We start from the raw sequence: 21,410 nt of genomic DNA, 5'->3' as shown, positions 1-21,410 counted from the left end.
ACCATTCAATGCTTTTGGTAAACGTAAAGGCTCGACTCCAGGGCCTGAAAAGTTTAGTTTTTTTTTTTTTCAAAAACATACCTACCAGGACCCTACTATGTGTAACCAAAAATAACGCATGGTGTTCTCACCAACGGGTGTGTAAAAAATTGTAATATTCTGAAGTCGTTTTATGATTCAGTTATTCACAAGACGTACTTGCGCTATTAATAATGGTATTGGTTGAATTTATTGTTCATATTCAGAGTCTGCGACATGAAAAATCTATATTTTGCAACAAACGTGGCCTTCTAATTCATAAAACGTTTCAAGTTACCTTTTACAAACCTCACCCTGAAAAATACAAGGGGAGTGATTAATTGTTCCACTAACTTAAATTATGGAGAGCCATTTAAGTTATTACCATACTGAGTATCGATATTTAATCCTTTTGTAGTAAAATATATACGTGTTTGCGTGCGTAAAAGTCAATTGCTAAGGGAAGCTAAATAAATTACTCTCCTTGAACTAGTTTGAGAGGAGTTATAGCAGTGAACTCTTCTTATATAATTTGGCTTCCATCTTGGATTTAGGTGTTTTACATAAATATTGGAAATAATCCAGGACAGCTCCTAACCATATTTTATAAAGAAAACTCCAAGGCCAATTTCGTCCTTTTATCCACAAAGTATTGGTAATTGTACTAAGCCACCTATCTACTAGATCGAGTCTGCTCTTTCACCGACCGTTTAGTTTCTGTTCCTTGAAGCTGGGGAGTTTTAAATAGTCATAATCCATATACGAAGTAAGGCGATTTCATCACTCTCTTTAGTGTGTGTGCGCCTTAAAGTTTGTTTTGTTTCACAATACTACAGCATATTGATTTATAAATTATCAGCTATTGGATGTAAAATATTTGGTCAATTGGACATATAGTCTCAGAGGAAACCCGCTACATTTTTCCCATTAATAGCAAGGGATCTTTTATATGCACCATTCCACAGACAGGATAGTGCATACCATGGCCTTTGATATACCAGTCATAGTGCATTGGCCGGAACAAGAAATAGCCCAATTGGCTCATCGATGTGGATACCTTGCTGCTAATCGAAAAGATTATCCCATTGTGTGATGGCAGCAGGTTTTTTCTAATTATCAATGTGGTCCTTAACCATAAATAAAAATGTGTCATGCATTAAATAAAAAAGCATTTAATTATCTTTAAAAGACTTGGTGTACTCATCCACAGCAATTTCTAATCGTTTGGTGAAGGAAGCCAGTGTTAGTTTGTAGCCATAGATTTAATTATCTTTAAAAGACTTGGTGTACTCATCCACAGCAATTTCTAGTCGTTTGGTGAAGGAAGCCAGTGTTAGTTTGTAACCATAGATTTAATTATCTTTAAAAGACTTGGTTTACTCATCCACAGCAATTTCTAATCGTTTGGTGAAGGAAGCGAGTGTTAGTTTGTAGCCATAGATTTAATTATCTTTAAAAGACTTGGTGTACTCATCCACAGCAATTTCTAATCGTTTGGTGAAGGAAGCGAGTGTTAGTTTGTAGCCATAGATTTAATTATCTTTAAAAGACTTGGTTTACTCATCCACAGCAATTTCTAATCGTTTGGTGAAGGAAGCGAGTGTTAGTTTGTAGCCATAGATTTAATTATCTTTAAAAGACTTGGTGTACTCATCCACAGCAATTTCTAATCGTTTGGTGAAGGAAGCGAGTGTTAGTTTGTAGCCATAGATTTAATTATCTTTAAAAGACTTGGTTTACTCATCCACAGCAATTTCTAATCGTTTGGTGAAGGAAGCGAGTGTTAGTTTGTAGCCATAGATTTAATTATCTTTAAAAGACTTGGTGTACTCATCCACAGCAATTTCTAATCGTTTGGTGAAGGAAGCGAGTGTTAGTTTGTAGCCATAGATTTAATTATCTTTAAAAGACTTGGTTTACTCATCCACAGCAATTTCTAATCGTTTGGTGAAGGAAGCGAGTGTTAGTTTGTAGCCATAGATTTAATTATCTTTAAAAGACTTGGTGTACTCATCCACAGCAATTTCTAATCGTTTGGTGAAGGAAGCGAGTGTTAGTTTGTAGCCATAGATTTAATTATCTTTAAAAGACTTGGTGTACTCATCCACAGCAATTTCTAATCGTTTGGTGAAGGAAGCGAGTGTTAGTTTGTAGCCATAGATTTAATTATCTTTAAAAGACTTGGTGTACTCATCCACAGCAATTTCTAATCGTTTGGTGAAGGAAGCGAGTGTTAGTTTGTAGCCATAGATTTAATTATCTTTAAAAGACTTGGTTTACTCATCCACAGCAATTTCTAATCGTTTGGTGAAGGAAGCGAGTGTTAGTTTGTAGCCATAGATTTAATTATCTTTAAAAGACTTGGTGTACTCATCCACAGCAATTTCTAATCGTTTGGTGAAGGAAGCGAGTGTTAGTTTGTAGCCATAGATTTAATTATCTTTAAAAGACTTGGTTTACTCATCCACAGCAATTTCTAATCGTTTGGTGAAGGAAGCGAGTGTTAGTTTGTAGCCATAGATTTAATTATCTTTAAAAGACTTGGTGTACTCATCCACAGCAATTTCTAATCGTTTGGTGAAGGAAGCGAGTGTTAGTTTGTAGCCATAGATTTAATTATCTTTAAAAGACTTGGTGTACTCATCCACAGCAATTTCTAATCGTTTGGTGAAGGAAGCGAGTGTTAGTTTGTAGCCATAGATTTAAACAGATTTTTTTTCAGCAATAAAACCAACATTTGATGGTTTATTTAATACAGGCCACAAGATATAAAAATGTGTAATAAAACATTTTTCCCGATTCCATGTCCTCTGATTATGGGAACCTATCAGAAACTGTTTTACAGTGATCATGGTCATTATCAGTTATGTTACATTATACACACTACCAATGATGATCGTTTATGGGCAACAGATTTTTACAACATACTATCAATAATGATCGTTTAAGTGCAATCTGGAGGCCGGAAATCACTTCTGATGCCCATCTTTCTTTCTTTGTTGTTTTGGTCATGACATCACCTTGCTTTTTAACTTCTTTTGTACCACATTTCACATTCCAGACCTTGTCTCCCTAGTTAAAATAGATGCTGGTCTACCCAGAGGTGTATATATGTATGTGTGAGCATATGTACACCCCATGGGGTATATCACTGGCAAAAGCACCATATTACTGTTAGGTACATCTTTAAATAATATAAATAAATTTTTTAAAAAGAAGAAAATAAAACTGTTTGCTATTGAAGGTCCATTTTATCCAACAATTACCAACCTATACTTTCGACACACCCTGAATGAAATCCTGCAGATGTACCGGTCTGTTGTGGCTATTTGTACCTTAAGACATAGGTTTTTAAAACAAACATACTGAAAAATTTACAATGGTTGAATCCTCCTAACACATCATCAGGCCTCAAAAAAATTTAAATTAGCAAACCGGTAAGTCATTTATGGTTTACATAAACACAAATTTCATTTACAGTAATCCATTTCAGTTTGTGTAACCAGTTATGACCATTTAAATCATACTTAACTTAACAAAAATAAAATTTTCCTTCATGCAATTTTTAAAGACCAGCATTACTGAAATCCATAATTTGAAAAATAACAAACCCACGTGACTAATATGTTTTTTTAATTTTCTGTAACCACAGATGGTATGGCAGCATGCTGTTTTTATGTTGAAGCTTAACATGAAAGACGTCAAAGCCAACTTGCTCCAGTTTCTTCAAATACCAATCACATATCACCTGCAACATGTTATTAAAACATGAAAATCAAAACAATTACTACAGGTAAATGTTTTCTTTTTTATCTAAATTTTTCAGAGGTGTAAAACCTTGGAGTTCTTTCCCCTGTTGGAATCAAAGGTTTCTACAGATGGTTGTGGACTGAACATCAATCATTTAATAATCAGAAATCATTAATATGATTAAATGATTCGTAAACACCATTATAATCAATTTCGTTTAACTTAATAGTACTGACAACCTGCTTTACAAATTACAAATTTTACACCATTATAATTAATTTAGTTTATTTTAATAATAGCAAATTACAAGTACCAACTTTAATCTAAATTGCTTTCATTATACAGTGTTCATTAGTAGACATTGGGTGGCAATTTTCACCAATTACTTGTGACGCAATTTCAATAATACACCTCACTGCACCGACTGTAAATATAGCTGCCTACTTTACTCAGTCAGTCTCCTACTTTAAAAAAATGAACGCCTCAATGTTCACTGTTGTCAATCAACCTCAAAATACATCATGCTAGTGTTATAGGTGGGTTTTTTTAAATAACTTATATTACATACTGTACTTAAAAAGACCAGGTAAGCATCTTTTGGAACGTCTTTCTTCAAAGATCTTGCCTGAAAGAAATCAAGAACAGTTTTCAAAACAAATACTGGTATCCATGCTTAGTTAGAAATTTTAGAAGATAAACATCTTCAAACAAAACAGTCCTTGCAACTGACGTCAGAATTATGCAAAGCTGATGTAAAAGAGTAAGTAAAATCAATTAATGTTAGCATTTTTTTTTGCAACTTCAGTTGAGAAATATTAGAATACATTTTTAAAATATACATGCCAAGTCAAAGTGTAGTTTAGCTTAAGTTAACTACTTTTGCCTCAGTGTTCAGTTTTGCTGAGGCAACTTACTGCAATGCAAATGCTTAAATAAAAAGTAAAATCTTATTTACATATTTGTCAAAGAAGACTAGAAGTTAAAAGTTTGTTTTGTTTAACAACATCACTAGAGCACATTTATTTATTAATCGTCGGCTATTGGATATTAAACATTTGGTAATTTTGATATATAGTCTTACAGAGGAAACCCATTAAATTTTCCATTAGTATAAGGTATCTTTTATATGCACCATCCCACAGACATAATAGCACATACCATGGCCTTTGATATACCAGTCATGGTGCACTGGATAGAATAAGAAATAGCCCATTGGGCCAACTGATGGGGATCAATCCTAGACCAACCACTCATCAAGCAAGTACTTTACCATTCAAGAAGACGACTAGAAGTGCTTTCTCGTAGTTAAAATAAAACAAGAAATGTTTCCTCACTGTCTGCAGGTGTTTTTGGGCTGTACAGGCGACATCATACACCACATCTTGTAACTGTGTCAAATTCTGTTTTCGTATCACGTCCTCTTGTGAAACTTTGTGCTGAAAACGAAACAAGAAGCATCAGATGAATTATCAAGTAAATCAGGTGATTACATCACCACAAGTAACCCCATATCTTGTTTATTAATGGCAACACAAAGGGCTATGTACTTAAAGGATACTTCTCTCACCACATTTCTAAATACAAATAAGAGTACCGGTGAGCTACATGATACGCCTGTCAGGAATTTGATAGAAAACCATAGATATTAATGAATATGTTACGGGTATGATTCAAAGGAAGGAAATGTTTGATTTAATGACACACTCAACACATTTTATTTACAGTTATATGGCATCAGACATATGGTTAAAGACAAGATAGATATTGAGAGAGGAAACCCACTGTCGCCACTTCATGAGCTACTCTTTTCTATTAGCAGCAAGGGATCTTTATATGTACCATCCCACAGACAGGATAGTACATACCACGACCTTTGTTACACCAGTTGCGAAGCACTGGCTGGAATGAGAAATATCCCAATAGGTCCACCAACAGGGATCGATCCTAGACCAACTGCACATGAAGCGAATGCTTTACCACTGGGCTACGTCCTGCCCAGAGTATTATTCAAGTCTAATTATGACCTAGTAATTATATGTGACACACCACCATCCCAAGTTGTTCCTACATGTGAGGTTGATGGTTCTGTATGCATCTGTATGCAAGATATGGTCCGACAAGGATTTACTGTTATGTGTAGTAGACCGTGAAAAGTAGGTGAAAGTGACCTAGTAATAGTACGTGACACACCGCCATCTCAGGTTGTTCCTACATGTGAGGTTTGATGTTCCTGTATGCATCTGTATGCAAGATATGGTCCGGATAAGAAAAAGTTGACAGACGGACGGACGTATGGACGGACAACTTTCATAATACGACTCATCATAGATAGGCATATAAAAAGAGCCTCCTAACCTACAAACACACAATCTTTGATACTAGTCCACAGCATTTAAATACATGTACTATTATTTTCGCTAAAATATTTATCTAAAAATGCACCATTAAAAGTTAGAAGTGTCGTATTTTTATATTTTACATATATCTGTGATAAATAACTAGAAATATATCGATGCCATATATATTATATATTGTATTGTATAATTAACTAAAGAATATAAAAATTGTAAAGTGCTGCTACTTGGAGTAAACTGGTTTCTTCTAGAAACCTTGGTAAAAAAAATATAAAGAACATAATAAAAAATATTCATCATATGTGCATTAAAATAGTAGCCAGTTATTTGTCAACATGCAGTCGTAATTTAAATTCAAACATTTTAACCAGTGTGTCACACTTTTAGGATTTTGCAATAATATTTATAAAACAGTAGTAAATGAAATTACTTGGATGTAATTTTTTAAAGGAATGAATTTAAGGTATAATGTTTACATTTCACAAGAAAAATGAATAAACATGTTTGGTTTGTTTAATGACACCACTAGAGCACATTGATTAATTAATCATCAGCTACTGAGTTTCAAACATTTGGTCATTCTGACAGTCATCAGAGGAAACGTGCTACATTTTCTTAAAATGCAGTAAGGGATCTTTTATATGGACTTTCCCACAGACAGGAAAGCACATACCACGGCCTTTGACCAGTTGTGGTGCACTGGATACATGGAAACAAAACATACCTTAAGCAATAACTCTATTGGAAGATGTACACGCTGCTTGCTGGCATGGTATGGAGTTGATCTTAAAAGAGTTACCAGCCCTTGAGTCTTTCCAATATGGCTTCCAGCATGGTCTGCATGTACGTTTTGAATGCCTGAAAATTAAAATGGCATCAACATGAAACAGAGCTGAATATTTTTCCTTCCTTTTTTATTATCATAATGTATAAGATTCCAAAACAAGTACCAGAGTACAGTTTTAATGAACAAAAATTATTGCTTAGCAACACCTTACACATTGTTTAATAAGTGACTATCAGGTGTTTAATTTATGTAAATTGTAAATCTGGGGTCTAATTTACTAAACACTTGCAACTGTGCAATCTTGCTGTGTAATGCAAAAAGACATGCGAAAAAAGCTGTGAAACAGGCCCCTGGTTTTGAGTTTTAGAAACAAAACATGAAATACTCTGCTGTCACAAAAATAATATATGACAGCACATATAATGGTCCCTGAAATACCAGGGGACTGGTTGTAATGGTGAAAAACTCACTGGGCCGATTTCATATGTCTGGGTTTCGAAAAACCGGGTTATATCAAAACCTAGGTTTAACACTGGTTTATGTAAAATGCTGAAAAACTTGACCAAGACATACCCATGTAGTGCATTTCACGTGTGTGTGTTTTGCCCATGTTTACAAAACCACACTTTTTACATGGGTTACCCGCAAATTTGGAAAGGGACACAAGCGAGAGATAGCTTACACTTCATCACTTTGTAGCTGAAACTCGTTACCGGTGTATTATTAGCATTCGCATTCGAGATAGGGGATTAGCTACATCCTCCTCCCCCCCCCCAAAAAAAAATGTGGAGCAAACCTTCACATTCTGTCAAAAATGATGGACATATTTGGGCAAAATGAGCTGGCCTGAAAACATTTCACCATGTAAATGTTTTGTTATTGGCATTTACCTTTAATTGTAACATAATATAAATTAAAAAAAGATGGGACGCGTACATCTGAGAGCACCAAGACGTTTGGTCAATTTTTCAAAACTGCGGCCTTTATCGCCTTGTTCCCCCTTTATTAACACGAGACAAACACGAAAGTATGTCATTATAAGACTGCAGTCTATGATAGACGTTTATTGCTTTGATACCGGTGGTAACCGATCAACTTCCAATGCTAGTACATTTTCGTGCAGTTCATACACAATGAAGAAAATGTTTATTTTTACTAATTTAGTAAATAACTATATTTATTACTCCAGTGACCACTCATAACAGGGAAAATATTTTCCATATTTTCTCAATGAGAAATATTCTGCAGTGGTGTGACATACAATAATACTGGATGATTTGACGCTTACAAACCAATGATTTAGTCGGTACTAAATATAACATCATCACGATTTGGTAAACACACATAATGACGTCATGTACTTTGAAGAGTTTGTGTTCACAACTGTTTTAATGTTAAACTTATAACAAAATGTCATTTTAACGCAAATCATTATTTATATTTTTTGTTTTTGAAAATTATCTGTGAACGTGATTAAAATGCAAAGTTATAGCAATACCCAGAACAGTGTGTAAAGTGGTTTACATTGTTTCTATAGCCTACATGTACGTAAAATAAAGGCATTTAGAGAAAACATAGCTGGGGTAATAAATAGAATAGCAAACTCGGTACCAGTTGTTATCAAATTTATGTTCCGATTGAAATACTTTTCATTTGTCACTCGCGGCAACTAAAATTATTTGTCATTTATTATCCTCTATATATCTCAGGCGCTTTGTTGTTCATTTGCCTCGAACATGGTGAAGGGGTGGACCTAATTGTACAGTCGTGCTAAAAAAAAAGGCAAAAGGGCATCTTGTCTAAAGGGGGAGGGGGTTCAAACCCCCCTACCCTCCCCCCCACCCTGTATTCGCTTCTGTAGTGGCTTCAAATGATCTCTAAAATATGTTCACATTTCATGGCTCTGCAATACTGACGTAAAACACAATTTTGCTGCCGAAATTATCCATGAAGAAAAATTACATTGAGCAAATCCAGCGAAAAACCACCTCAAGGGCAGGTTTAAACAAGCAATACAATTGTAATCCAGTGTTAAACTAGGATTACTGAAAACCAGACATGTGAAATGCACAGTAAACATGACCCAGGGTTTAACCTAGGTTTCCAAAACCCACCGATAACCTAGACATATGAAATCGGCCCACTGGGTCCACTAAGGGTTTTTCTCCAACCCAGTTCATCTTAGATGGATACTCCATTCAAGAAACAAAAAATAAAAACAAAATTGTATGAGAGGAAAACAGATCAAAACAAATGGCCATAACTCTCTCATAAATGGGCAAATCTCCATAAAACTTGATCTGTGACTAGAGCTACCTGATAAAGCTAAACACAAAGTCACACTCATCATGTTAAGGTATTACAAACGTTTGTAAAACCATATGCGGCACACACAGACAGGGACAAAACCTATAGTCCACTCTGACTGAACTGGTAGGCGACTCATACCATCAGGTATCCACCCATGAAAAGAAATGGGTTTCATTTATAAAAATGTGCAAAGCACACTCATTACAATTGTCCTTTTATATCTGTGATATTTCTGCTTCCCTTATACTCTTGAGAAGTTAGTAATATATATATATATATATATACAGATGAAATATCAAGGGTTTTGTTTTCTTTGCAACATTGTTTTTGTTGGGGTTTTTTTTATACAGGATGCCAGTAACTGAAGGGACCAGCTATATTAATTTGCCTTTCAACTGAGGGGGTGTCAATGCATTATCTTCAGTGTGGGGAGCCAGTGCTCGTCTGACCTCCTCGTTCCTGATGCCCATGTTTTAATTGGTGTTTACCAGTGAAGTATGTAATTAGCAGGTAGTATCCACAAACCTTGACACTGAAGTAAAAGGTAGTTCAGTGAACTGTTAGTGTTTTCACCATACTCTTCAACATGTTTGAGATCTCTGAATGGTTTATCATGCAAGTGATCGGCCTACAAGAAAACATATCAAAACACTATAATAATACTCTGCTGTCTCTCAACTGTAATGAACTAATAGCTACTATTGTCAGTGACTAAGAATGTAGTTTTTCCTAGTGTGTTTAGCATGGTGTGGCACCATGCATCAATAGTCTTAGTGTTATCGTGCCTTAAACAGCTCCATGCTGCTATAAATTTAAGAAAACCTTTTTTAATAAAAATTATAAAACTGCTTTTATAAAATACTCATAAAATGCATTATTAATTAATAAAATATCACTTTTCAGTGTTTCTGCCAGAAAGAAATATTTGGGTATGGTGCTATGGAACTGAATGCAACCACAGTCAACAGGGGGTATTGGGGGGGGGGGCCTCCTCCAGAAAGAAAATGGGTTAAATTTAGGGTTAGGGTTAAGAAAATCATACAGTAATTATAAGAGTAATTAATTTTGTCAAAAGGTTAACTTCAAAACAAATCTGCAAACAAATTTGGGTATGGCGCCATACCCGTTTTACCCTCTAGCAGAAACCCTGCTTTTATATATTTTGTCATTCATTTATTAAAGCAAGCACATTAATTACATTTATTTTTATTTCAATTAATTTTTTGTCTTTTTGAAAAAAAGTGCCTTTAAAATGGTAAAAATGCCCCCAAAGTGTTTAGTCAACCATGCCTTGCCAAATTTTTAGGGAAAACACTAAAATGTCATACAGAAGATAAGTTTATATTTTAACTTTTTATCTAGCGGTCCATTCAGCAGTTATGTAATTAAAAATCGGACAATTGTTTTACATAATCACAACTATTTTTAAAATACATTTTTAATGCAAAAGAAATGTAATTCATTCCCACTGAGTATTGTAAGACCAAAACTGGGAACTCTATTAACGTGCCCATATCCAATAAAGGTTCAGGCACACCCATCCCAGACTTAACCTCCGACTTCACCAGTGACCAATTCCGGGACAGGAGGGTAAAACCAAAAGGGTCTATATAACATACAGGACAAAAACAGTAAACAAGAGTGATTTTTTTCTTTAACACATCTACCCCAAACTATTTTCAACATGTAACTTAAATGTATTAGAACCCTCCCTAGGTCACACTACAAGAGAAAAAAAACCCCATGTTTTCATAGAAATATAAGGAAACAAATGATTTGTTAATTATTAGAATTACTTAATTTTGTTACCATTAGGGATGGGACGATTATTCGATCTTACCGAAAACCACGGTTTTAGGCCCACGGTTCGGTGCACTGTTTCTCAATTTGTGAACCGCGGCTCATTTCAATTTTTTTTTTAAATGGTACGTATCCGCACCTTGCTGATAATCCCAATGACCCGTACAGTATTTCGGCCAATCACAGCATTCGATTCCCATAAATCAAACATGTTTGAATGGGTGATAGATGCCGTTCAGATCCTACACAGAACCCACAAATTTCTTGCCGGGACCGTAAAAACTGTAACCTCCCAAAATAGGGACCCACCTTAGAACATGGATATATATGTAAAGCAGTGATTCAGGGCTCCCAACCCTGACACTGGGACAATAACTTTTTATTTATTACAAAAAATAATATATATTAAAAAAAAAAGGGACTTACGTCAGAGATTAATTCATTGAGAGAATAAACATTTTAAGTATGTTTTGTCCCAGTTGTCAAAATTGAAAAAGGTAAAGATGTCTCAACTTCAAGAATTATAAAATGGCGCCCAATTTCCGTCATATTAATTTAAAACGATTCAACATCACTAATTATCGGGACGAAATTGTCCACAATTCCAGAACTATGACATACGCAAACTACTTCACTCTTTATTTCTTTAAATAAATCTTTGCAAAAAAAATATTCACTTTCAGTACAAGAGAAAAACAAAAAAATGACAATAACTATTTAAATCATTTGCTATTATATATTATGTGCATGTACTTGTGCTTGCTTATGTTCTTTTTTTTAATCAGTGATACCTTTTTATGTAAAATGTGTTGAGTTAAATAAACAACAGCAGGTCTATGGTATATATTATGTATTTGTGCTTATATTGAGTAATCCATACTTTAAAAAAAATGTATACTTCTCATCAAAGATTTGACATTATCAAAATAATAATAAACATTACAGAAATATGTCTTGGCATATATCTTTCTTTTAAACTTCTATAATGTGTACATGACACCCATATATTATGTACTCCAGAATGCATCTAAAGATAAGTGAATAATAATAAAAAATACCAGAAAGACTATCCCCGGACCCACTAGCATTCTCACCCCAAAATTATTTTGCCAAACCTCTGAACTCAAATCCTGGGCCCAAGTATCCCAGACCCAACACGCTAACATGACATGGTAAAAATGCAATTTTTGTTTTCTAGTCAAAATATAATTTTATATTTACAATTATTTTACAAATGACCATTAAGAATTAAATGTCTTTCTCTTAAAATAATTTATAAAAAGGTATGTATGATAATTGGCGTACTTGTACTACTTGTGAAAAGTATCGCATATAAATCGAACCATGGACCAAAAACCAAACCGAAAATTAAAAAAAATGAACCATCCCATCCCTAGTTACCATAGCAACATTCATTTATTTCAACTTATTTTCATGCTTATATTCAATTAAGGTTCAAGCATGCTGACCTGGGCACACACCTCAGCTATCTGGGCTGTAGGTTAGTTGTTAGTGGTTAGTGAGTGATAAGAGGGTGTAAATTCGCTCTGGGTGAAAGCCGGTACTGGGCTGCGAATCCTGTACCTACCAGTCTTATGTCTGATGGCTTAACTACAACACCACAGAGGCCGGTACCATAGCAACAATGTAAGGTTAGAGAATGGAAGGAAATTAATATTTATACCTAACACATTTTGGAGTTATTTGGTTTAGCTTATGGTATTTGTGGCACAAGATCTAAAGAGAGATGAAACATATTACCTTTGTACCAATTGGTAGCATTTTCCCCAGACAAGACCGCACATACCATGGTTTTGGAATGGAAAACAAAACATATCTATAGTACGTCCCCATCCTCCTACAAAAATGTTTTTTTGTAAATAATTTCAGTTTGGTTTGACGTAAGTGTTTTGGAAAAAAAAAAAAAAAAAAACCCCACTATTTTTATGTACAATTTAGAAAACATTCGGCTCACAAATAAAGAAATTGTAGTAAATGCCATAGTATGAAAAAACATGTCCCCTGTGGGATGGACTATAACTGCCAAGGGCGTTCCTAACGACCCCCTGCATTCCCACAAAATGAATTGTAAATGGTTTATGTTTTGTGTATAAGAGTTGACATTTTAGCAGGACTCACTCGTTCTGTGATAATTCGAGTCAACCATCTCTTTGACAGTTTGAAGAATTGCACAGCCTGTAATAAACAAGATGGATATAAAGAATGAATGAAAGCTAAAATTCTGATTGATTTAACATCATCACTAGAGAACATGGATTTATTAATCATCGGTTATTGGATGTCAAACATTTGGTAATTTGATGTATAGTCTTAGAGAGAAAACCCACTACATTTTTCTTTTAGTTGCAAGGAATTTTTTATATGTACCATCCCACAGACATGATAGCACATACCACGGCTTTGATATACCAGCTGTGGTGCACTGTCTGGAACATGAAATAGCCCAAGGGGCCCACTGATGGAGATCGATCCTAGACAAAGAAATGTTTCATTTAACGACGCACTCAACACATTTTATTTACGGTTATATGGCGTCAGACATATGGTTAAGGACCATACAGATTTTGAGAAGAAACCCGTTGTCGCCACTGCATGGGCTACTCTTCCGATTAGCAGCAAGGGATCTTTTATTTGCGCTTCCCACAGGCAGGATAGCACAACCATGGCCGTTGTTGAACCAGTTATGGATCACTGGTCGGTGCAAGTGGTTTACACCTACCCATTGAGCCTTGCGGAGCACTCAATCAGGGTTTAGAGTCCGTATCTGGATTAAAAATCCCATGCCTCGACTGGGATCCGAACCCAGTACCTACCAGCCTGTAGACCGATGGCCTGCCACAACGCCACCGAGGCCAGTCGATCCTAGACTGACCAGGCATCAAGTGAGTGCTTTACCACTGGGCTACATCCTGCCCTATGAATTAATGGATATATAACAGAATGATGTCTGCAACACCCATCATTATCTGTAACATTCAGAAAAACATTGCTATTAAAGCATCACATCATATATCTAGATTAACTCCCAATATATTTATATCACTTTTTCAGTTTCCAAGCAAAGTGGAATAAAGTGATTTACAATGCATGTTTTACAAATAAAACCCTAAATCATTCGTATAAAGAGCTCTCCTGGGGTGTGATGGCTTGCAGGATCAATCTACAGTAGATTACCTGGGTGGCCTCAGTAGACAAGCTAGACATAAATTTATATACATTATATCTTACCCCAGCAAGTTCTATGGCAACAGGGGTCTGTGGTGGTGTTTTCTGCCAAAGAAAATTTCAAAAACATTTGTAAACTCTAGGAAAACAATTCCCCCAAACATGAAGTTTAGTGGTTTCCTAAAAAAATTTTTTTTTAAATATGAACAATTAACTCGGACTTTCCAGGCCTGGAAAATCACTGCAAATTCCATGACTTTTGTGGATATTCATGATCCGTACAAACCCTGCAGGCAGTATATAATTCAGGGTTAAATCCAATTAATAAAAATATGTCTAGAGGAAATCCCAGTAAATGTGAAAACCATTTAGCTTGGGACAGCAAAAGATCATGTTTACAAACAGGTACCTTAACATATCGTAGAAAAACAATCCAACACTAAACAATGTGACTGATATTAATAGACCATTTTTGACACATTTGATAAATTAACATCTTGCACAGAACGACATTTATTGGGTATTCATGTGTTGTCTAAACATTTTATTTTGTTGCAGTTGACAGGCAGCTTTTTATATCTTTAATTTAAATTATGGTCCTGAAAATAAAAAAGAACAGTGATTCTTGCAAGTTTTCTAGGTCACAGTAAATAATAAATAATATTTGAAAATCAGAACTGAAGAGAAGAAAAAAGAAATGTAATTCAGTTTATAAAAATTTGCAAGTGTCTGTTTTTAATTAGTCATGAATATGATACCTTGCCAAAACATTCTGAAATTTATCAGGGTCTTGAAAATTTGGGGATTATTCTGACCTCTTCATCACAGCACACAGATAGGAATAGCTTTTGAGTAGCACTAAAATTTAAAATTGTGGGGAAATCTACAGGCTATTCATACCCACGTTAACTGCCTCCCTCCCATGAAAAATGCTGCATTCATCCTTGTACAATTTGTGTATGTGAGCATTACCCTGTATATTTGTTCAATGCCGTCTTTCCAAAACTGCATTTTCATCAATCCTCGGTTTCCATCAGTCACTGTATCTCTAACCTGTTTTAAAAAACATTATAAATTTTAAATTGAAATAATTTTCATAGTACATGTATGTAATTCAAGGCTGTTGCTGTTAGAGATGGAGTGGGCTTAGACAGCTATGCCACTACCACCCCACGCAATCCTTTTCTGACCTCAATGTTTAGATAATAAGAAGGAAATTAATATTAAGTACATCTACAATTCAAAAGCTTAATAGGGCTGCTTTCTCCCTGCCCACTACTCCAAACAAAATTATTATACTGTTTTCTTTATTGTATAAATAAGCCCCTTATAACTCCATTTTTTTTCTTTAAAATGCCTGTGAAGTTCTATTTAAATTTGACATCATGCCCAATGGTATTGAACTCTTCCATATTGTCACATAAACTTGGAGATTTTCCAAATAACTTCTAAGCATGAATTTGAAAGATTACCTTTTTTGTTCTATATAAAAAATGAAACTCTGAACCATTTACTTAAAAATTGGTACACAATTTATCACTTGAAGATATGGGTGGAAATTTGTTTACATATTCATCACATCATAACATTAAAGGTAGGGTCAACTCAAACAAGAGCCTTATGTGTTGGAAAGATGCATACCCGGACCACCAACACATACTGACACTTTAGCAAATGAAAAACGCGTAATTTTAGAGTTAATAAAAAAACCCATGATTATTCCTGCTAACTGGGGGCAGCCATTTTGTTTCGTTTTTGTGATGTCCTGTGGGATAGCTTGGGGCGAAGTGACGTCAGCTCCTGACCATCTCCTGTATGTACAGTGTAAACAAAAGCAGTAATTTTCGACAAGGCGCTTCTCTTTGATCAACCTGACTTGTAAAACAGCATAAATGACGTAATAATATAATAAACTATTTAACTAAATATATTTCAAGTTGCATTAACGGAACAAAATGGGGTTATAGTATTTTTCTCTGTTAAATAATCCAAAGGAAAAATGTACACTATTAGGCCTATTGATATGCTAGGTTGGAGCAAAAACGACAACCCACGATACCCAAGTGATAATTTTCTTTTCTTTGGGACTACTTAATTGGTCAGTTCTGTGGTTTTCGATGGAAAAGTCTACTTAATCAATAGTTTTACATAACTATTTACACTAATAAACCATGTCCATTACCATTTTAGGGGCGACAGGTAATATTCCACAATACCTGTATGTATTATTGTGTCTAGACAGCATCAATTAATTGGCTCGGCTCGTCTGGTTACCAATCAAATACACACCTGCCAATCAGGAATCACAGGTAAAAGCAACTAACAGCATAGACCAATTAACTAAGAAAACACTCCGTGTATCATTTCAGTACGTAGGTTAATGCATGGACAAAACATTGTTAATTATTTCGACTTGTTGTGTAGCCACTTAATAATATATATAGTGCTGGATATACTTATTGCTGGCTTACTGGGATGTGTATTATTACAGAATATTGCAATGTATGATTATTTATCATCCCGCAAAAACCAGGTAGATTGTGTTTCTCTAGTTCTAAGGCTCATTCCTGACATTACGCGTTAAGTATTACGTAACCACCAGCTTGCCAGAGGGCGTACTCACTGAGATGGTACAAAATGGCTGCATCCGTTATATATAATAGCCGTCACATTTAACTGTTTTATTAATTAACTATACAATTATACTTGTTGATATTAAGCAGTAATGTGCATTATATATCGTTGAATATGCATACCAGGCCAAATGCCTTAATTGTCCCTTCCTTTAAAGCAATTTTATTTAAAGGGACAGTCAACTCAAACAAGAGCCTTATGTGTTGGAAAGATGCATACCCGGACCACCAAAACATACTGACACTTTAACAAATAAAAAACGCATAATTTTACAGTTACTAAAAAAACATTATTATTCCTGCTAACTGGGGGCAGCCACTTTATTTTGTTTGTGTGGCGTCCGGTGCTATAGCTTGGGGCAAAGTGACATCAGCTCCGACCAACTCCTGTATGAACAGTGTAAACGCTCTAATTTACGACAAGGGGCTTCGCTTTCATCAACCTGACTTGTAAAACAACATAAATGACTGATAGTATAATAAACTATTTAACTAAATATATTTCAATTTGCATCAATAGAACGAAATGGAGTTATAGTATTTTTCTCTCTTAAAAAAAACTAAGAAAAAATGCATATTATTAGGCCTATTGGTAGAGTATGTTGGAGCAAAAAGGACCACTCACGATACCCAAGTGATAATTTTCTTTTCTTTGAAACTACGTAATTGATCAGTTTTGTTATTTTAGATGGGAAACTTAATCAAGGGTTTTACATAATTATTTACAGTAATAAAGCAGGACAGCTGATAATGTCCATTACGATTTTAGGGGTGTCCACGTGGTTATCACAAATACCCTGTGATCTTAAGAAAAGAGGCACATAGTTTTAGTGTGTTTTAGACACATTGACTGGGAACCATCTAAATATACACCTGCCAATCAGGAACCACAGGTACAGGCCACGAAAAGAAAATACCAATTAACTAAGAAAACACTCTGATTATTATGTCAGTATGTGGGTTAATTTATGGACAAAACATAATACAGTTATTTCGACACTTTGACAATGGTGGTTTACTTTGTACTGAAAAATAATATATACTTATTGCTGGCTTACTGGGATGGATATTATTACAGAACATTGTGATGCATCCACAAAAATCAGGTACGTTTTGTTTCTTCGGTTCTAAGACTAATTTCAGTCCAAAAGCCTTGCGCAAGCATCCCTATAACCCATGTATGCCTAGGAGAGAAGTGCTGAACTATGCACTACCAGTAATAAGTTACATTTTGGTTTGTTAATGACACCACTTGAGCAGGTTGATTTATTAATAATCAACTGTTGGATGACAAATATATTTGAATTATGACATGTAATCTTCTGAGGAAATCTGCAAAATTTTCCCATTGACATCAAGGGATCGTTTACATTCATTTTCCCAGACATGACAGAACATACCACAGTTTTTGATATATCAGTCTTGAAGTACTGGCGACATTGGGGGAAAAACAGAATCAGAGAATGAGATAATCAAGTGGGTTGAATTCTAAGACAAAGCACCTCAGTCGAACACTCTACCAACTGAGCTGGAACAACCCTTACTTTTAGCTTGGGGATTCCCTTGGGGAATTCTGCTAATATTCAGCAGATTGTAGTTATCAGACTCTAGCAAGAAGAGACACAAAAAGCCTAACAGCACACCTGGGCTAACTCGATGTTGAAGGCTCGCAGAGCAAATGCAGCTCTTTGGACAGCTCCTGATAAAAGCAAACAACACAGGAAATTCTCATGGTCATTCTTCCTAAAATAAAATAAAATATTTAAAATAAATTTATCAAAACAATACCATATTTTAAGACATTGACATTATTTCACATTAAATGTTAATCAGTCTTTGATAGATCAGTTGTTAGGCACTGGTTGGAATGGGGGAAAAACATGTTCCACTTGTCCAAAATTGTTCCAATGAGGAATGAATGAATGAATGAAAGAATGTTTAACGACACCCCAGCAAAAAAATACACATCGGCTATTGGGTGTCACCATTTGGTAAGTATATGAAAATATTATTTATATAAAACCACAGTGTGGAGGAAAGTATAATACAATACATAAATTAAGGTTAGTATATTTTGAAATTTTGTACAGAAATCAAAGTGTCTTAAAAACTTTAAAATTAATTCTAGGTGAAATTTAAAAGATTCCAAAACAATTCTGTTGCCAAATATATAATTTCTTGTCAGCTTCAGGATATAACACAGTGTCACTCAACCAAAATGTGGCAGTCTGTGTACACTGACAATGGTCAATGATGAGGGTCCTTCTTTTAAAAAAAAACAAATGCGTCAAACACGTATGGTCTATACGACAAAAGACTATTTCATCCTTCCTGCACCACCTGTAGGAGGACTGCCACTCTCCCAGGACTGGCTTGACAGAATGAAGTTTGTTTGCAGCCACACCGTCCGAATCATCTTACCAAGTCAAAAAGTAGCTGGCCATATTTCATTACGTAAGTGGTCTACCACTGAAACATTCCGCTTTTACTTTTTTACCACTTGCAAATTTGCAGTGTGTGGGTGTGTATGGGGGGTGTTCCAGCATACAGTGTTACACACCTATTAATTTATGGAACAGTGAAAATTGACCATCTGCATCATGTCCATGACATTGCTTTGACAAATAAATGCAGTTCTAACATTAAAACAGTTGATGGAAGTACACTATAACTTCCATTCAAGGAAGGTTACCACGATATCGCGGTAAGTCGCAAACGTTACAATACGGTGGACCGCAATGGGTCAAAAATGGCTCTTTTTGTACACACATTTGTAGTAATGTCTAGTAAACAAACTTCAACACAAGAACAAAGAAAAGTCAACTTAAAACATTTCGTTTTTCAATTGTAGTGAAATATTTACATTTTCCAATGGAAAAGTCGGTAATAATAATTATTATTCTGCAAGACAGTGTGGGCATTTTTTAAATTGTTCATAATATTAGTAAAATTCAACAGTTATATAATCAATATTTATCGACTGAAACCAAGAATAGAACATATTAAAAGTTATGTGTTTTGTTTAAATTGTCAATAAATATAGGTATGGCCCTTAAATGTTTCCATACCTTTCTAGAGGTCGTGCATTCTAAATGTAGTAACACTGTGACCGTAAATAGCCTCATTTTGGTTGTCAACAACCAGACAGTCGGATAGCTGTCAGAGCAGAATTGTATGCGTGTATGTTAAGTACTGGGGCTATTTATAAGCATGAGGGTGTCAGTAAAATCACACTCTCAGTTATTTTATGACCTAACAGTAAAACTATGAATACTTACTTAAATGTTTGACATTTCTTCAAATTTGTTAACGGGCAAAACAATGTGTTGTCTGTAATCACATTTTTAATAATAAACATGCCACCAGGGGACGTTGCGCGTGCTAAACCGCAAAAATGTAAATGCCGCGATATCGTGAGCAAGGACTGAAGGAGTATATTATTAATTAATAAAATATGCCTTTTATATCTTTTGCCATTCATTTATTAAAGCAAGCACATAAATTACATTAATGTTTACTTTCATTAATTTTATTTTTATTTTTAATGAAAAACAAGTGCCCCGAAAATGGTGAAAATGCCCCAAAAGTGTTTGGTCTACCGTACCTGCCGGGATGCCATGCCCAATTTCTAGGGAAATATAGCATGTTATATTTCGCTTACTTTACTAAATTAACACAATATTCAGCATTGGTGAGTGATTTGGTGCTCATGTTGGATTTAAGAAGTCTTTTCACATTATGTTTAGATTTTCTTGCGGACAAAACAGACGACGAACGTCTCTGACACTGATAAAAAGTTCGTACTCGAGCCCAAGTGACAGACATGACTCCATACACCAATAACATAATATTCAGCTGGTGGCGGTGCTGCTTTCCGTGAACAGTCTAGTTTGGTTATACTATAGTATTTTCCTCCATTCCAACTGGGGGTTCACATAAATAGTTTCAATCTAGCAATCTTGCAGTTAGGCAAGAAGTTTATATTACTGCTACTGCTACTTAGTCCAGGTGTAGATGGAAAGGGGAATTTATGGGACTAGTATTTTTGTTTAGCTGACACCTTCCTGTAGTATGATCTGCCTGTTGATCGCACCAACTCTGGGGCAAAATACTAGTTTGACCCCTTTCTTTGATGTTACCTGGCCTATTTTACGACTTTTGTTTTCACTATCGATGTGAAGGTTTATAGGCATTTACTCCATCTCTAAATAAGTTATATTAATAACCTTGGTACCATTGGATAGCTGGATACAATAGCTTTCTAACGAATATAAACATTTAATCAACAATGCATGATGTATATATGAATACACTCGAAAAGAAACCCTACCCCTCAATTTGTTTTGCATTTTTATGGAAAAAATCACATTTCGAATTATATAATTATAAAAGTTTGGAGTCTTTGTCAATAATTTTATGTTTATTACCAAGGCCAGTATTTTAGCAATAAAATGCATATATAGTGTGGAAATATCCTTGAATTTAGAATGCTGCTAACATCAAAAACCAAAGTATACCCCTCATCTTAGAATTGGGTTATTTGGACACTGTGAAGTATGTAGCCATATATTT

General features: G+C 35.0%; 1 protein-coding gene across 3 annotated transcripts; it reads right to left on the bottom strand.

The window, feature by feature from the left end:
* Positions 1-3,636: 3,636 nt before the first annotated feature.
* LOC121388988 (NADH dehydrogenase (ubiquinone) complex I, assembly factor 6-like) lies at positions 3,637-20,760 on the bottom strand. Of its 3 annotated transcripts, none has more exons than XM_041520570.1 (10): positions 20,643-20,760; positions 18,482-18,581; positions 15,178-15,258; positions 14,269-14,310; positions 13,159-13,215; positions 9,745-9,847; positions 6,847-6,980; positions 5,103-5,204; positions 4,337-4,393; positions 3,637-3,766 (listed from the first exon to the last, which is right to left on the bottom strand). In XM_041520570.1, exons 1-10 carry the CDS (start codon positions 20,669-20,671, stop codon positions 3,638-3,640), a joined length of 834 nt encoding a protein of 277 aa, XP_041376504.1. In that variant the 5' UTR covers positions 20,672-20,760; the 3' UTR covers position 3,637. The 3 variants fall into 3 exon arrangements, with proteins under 3 accessions (XP_041376504.1, XP_041376503.1, XP_041376502.1); XM_041520569.1 differs by having other exon boundaries at positions 20,443-20,719; XM_041520568.1 differs by having other exon boundaries at positions 20,500-20,719.
* Positions 20,761-21,410: the final 650 nt, after the last annotated feature.

This window comes from Gigantopelta aegis, chromosome 14 (genome assembly GCF_016097555.1).
Source record: "Gigantopelta aegis isolate Gae_Host chromosome 14, Gae_host_genome, whole genome shotgun sequence".
NCBI classification, from domain to species: domain Eukaryota; kingdom Metazoa; phylum Mollusca; class Gastropoda; order Neomphalida; family Peltospiridae; genus Gigantopelta; species Gigantopelta aegis.
This window is presented reverse-complemented; position numbering and strand designations above follow the sequence as displayed.

Bases quoted from the DNA above. Each gene is read 5' to 3' on its own strand.
- LOC121388988 (XM_041520568.1), bottom strand. From the start codon at position 20,684: ATGTTATTGGTGTATGGAGTCATGTCTGTCACTTGGGCTCGAGTACGA. The intron at 18,582-20,499 runs GTAAGCGAAATA...ATTTTATTTTAG, and splicing joins TATTGTGTTAATTTAGTAAA to GAAGAATGACCATGAGAATT. The intron at 4,394-5,102 runs GTGAGGAAACAT...GATTTCTTTCAG, and splicing joins CCCAAAAACACCTGCAGACA to GCAAGATCTTTGAAGAAAGA.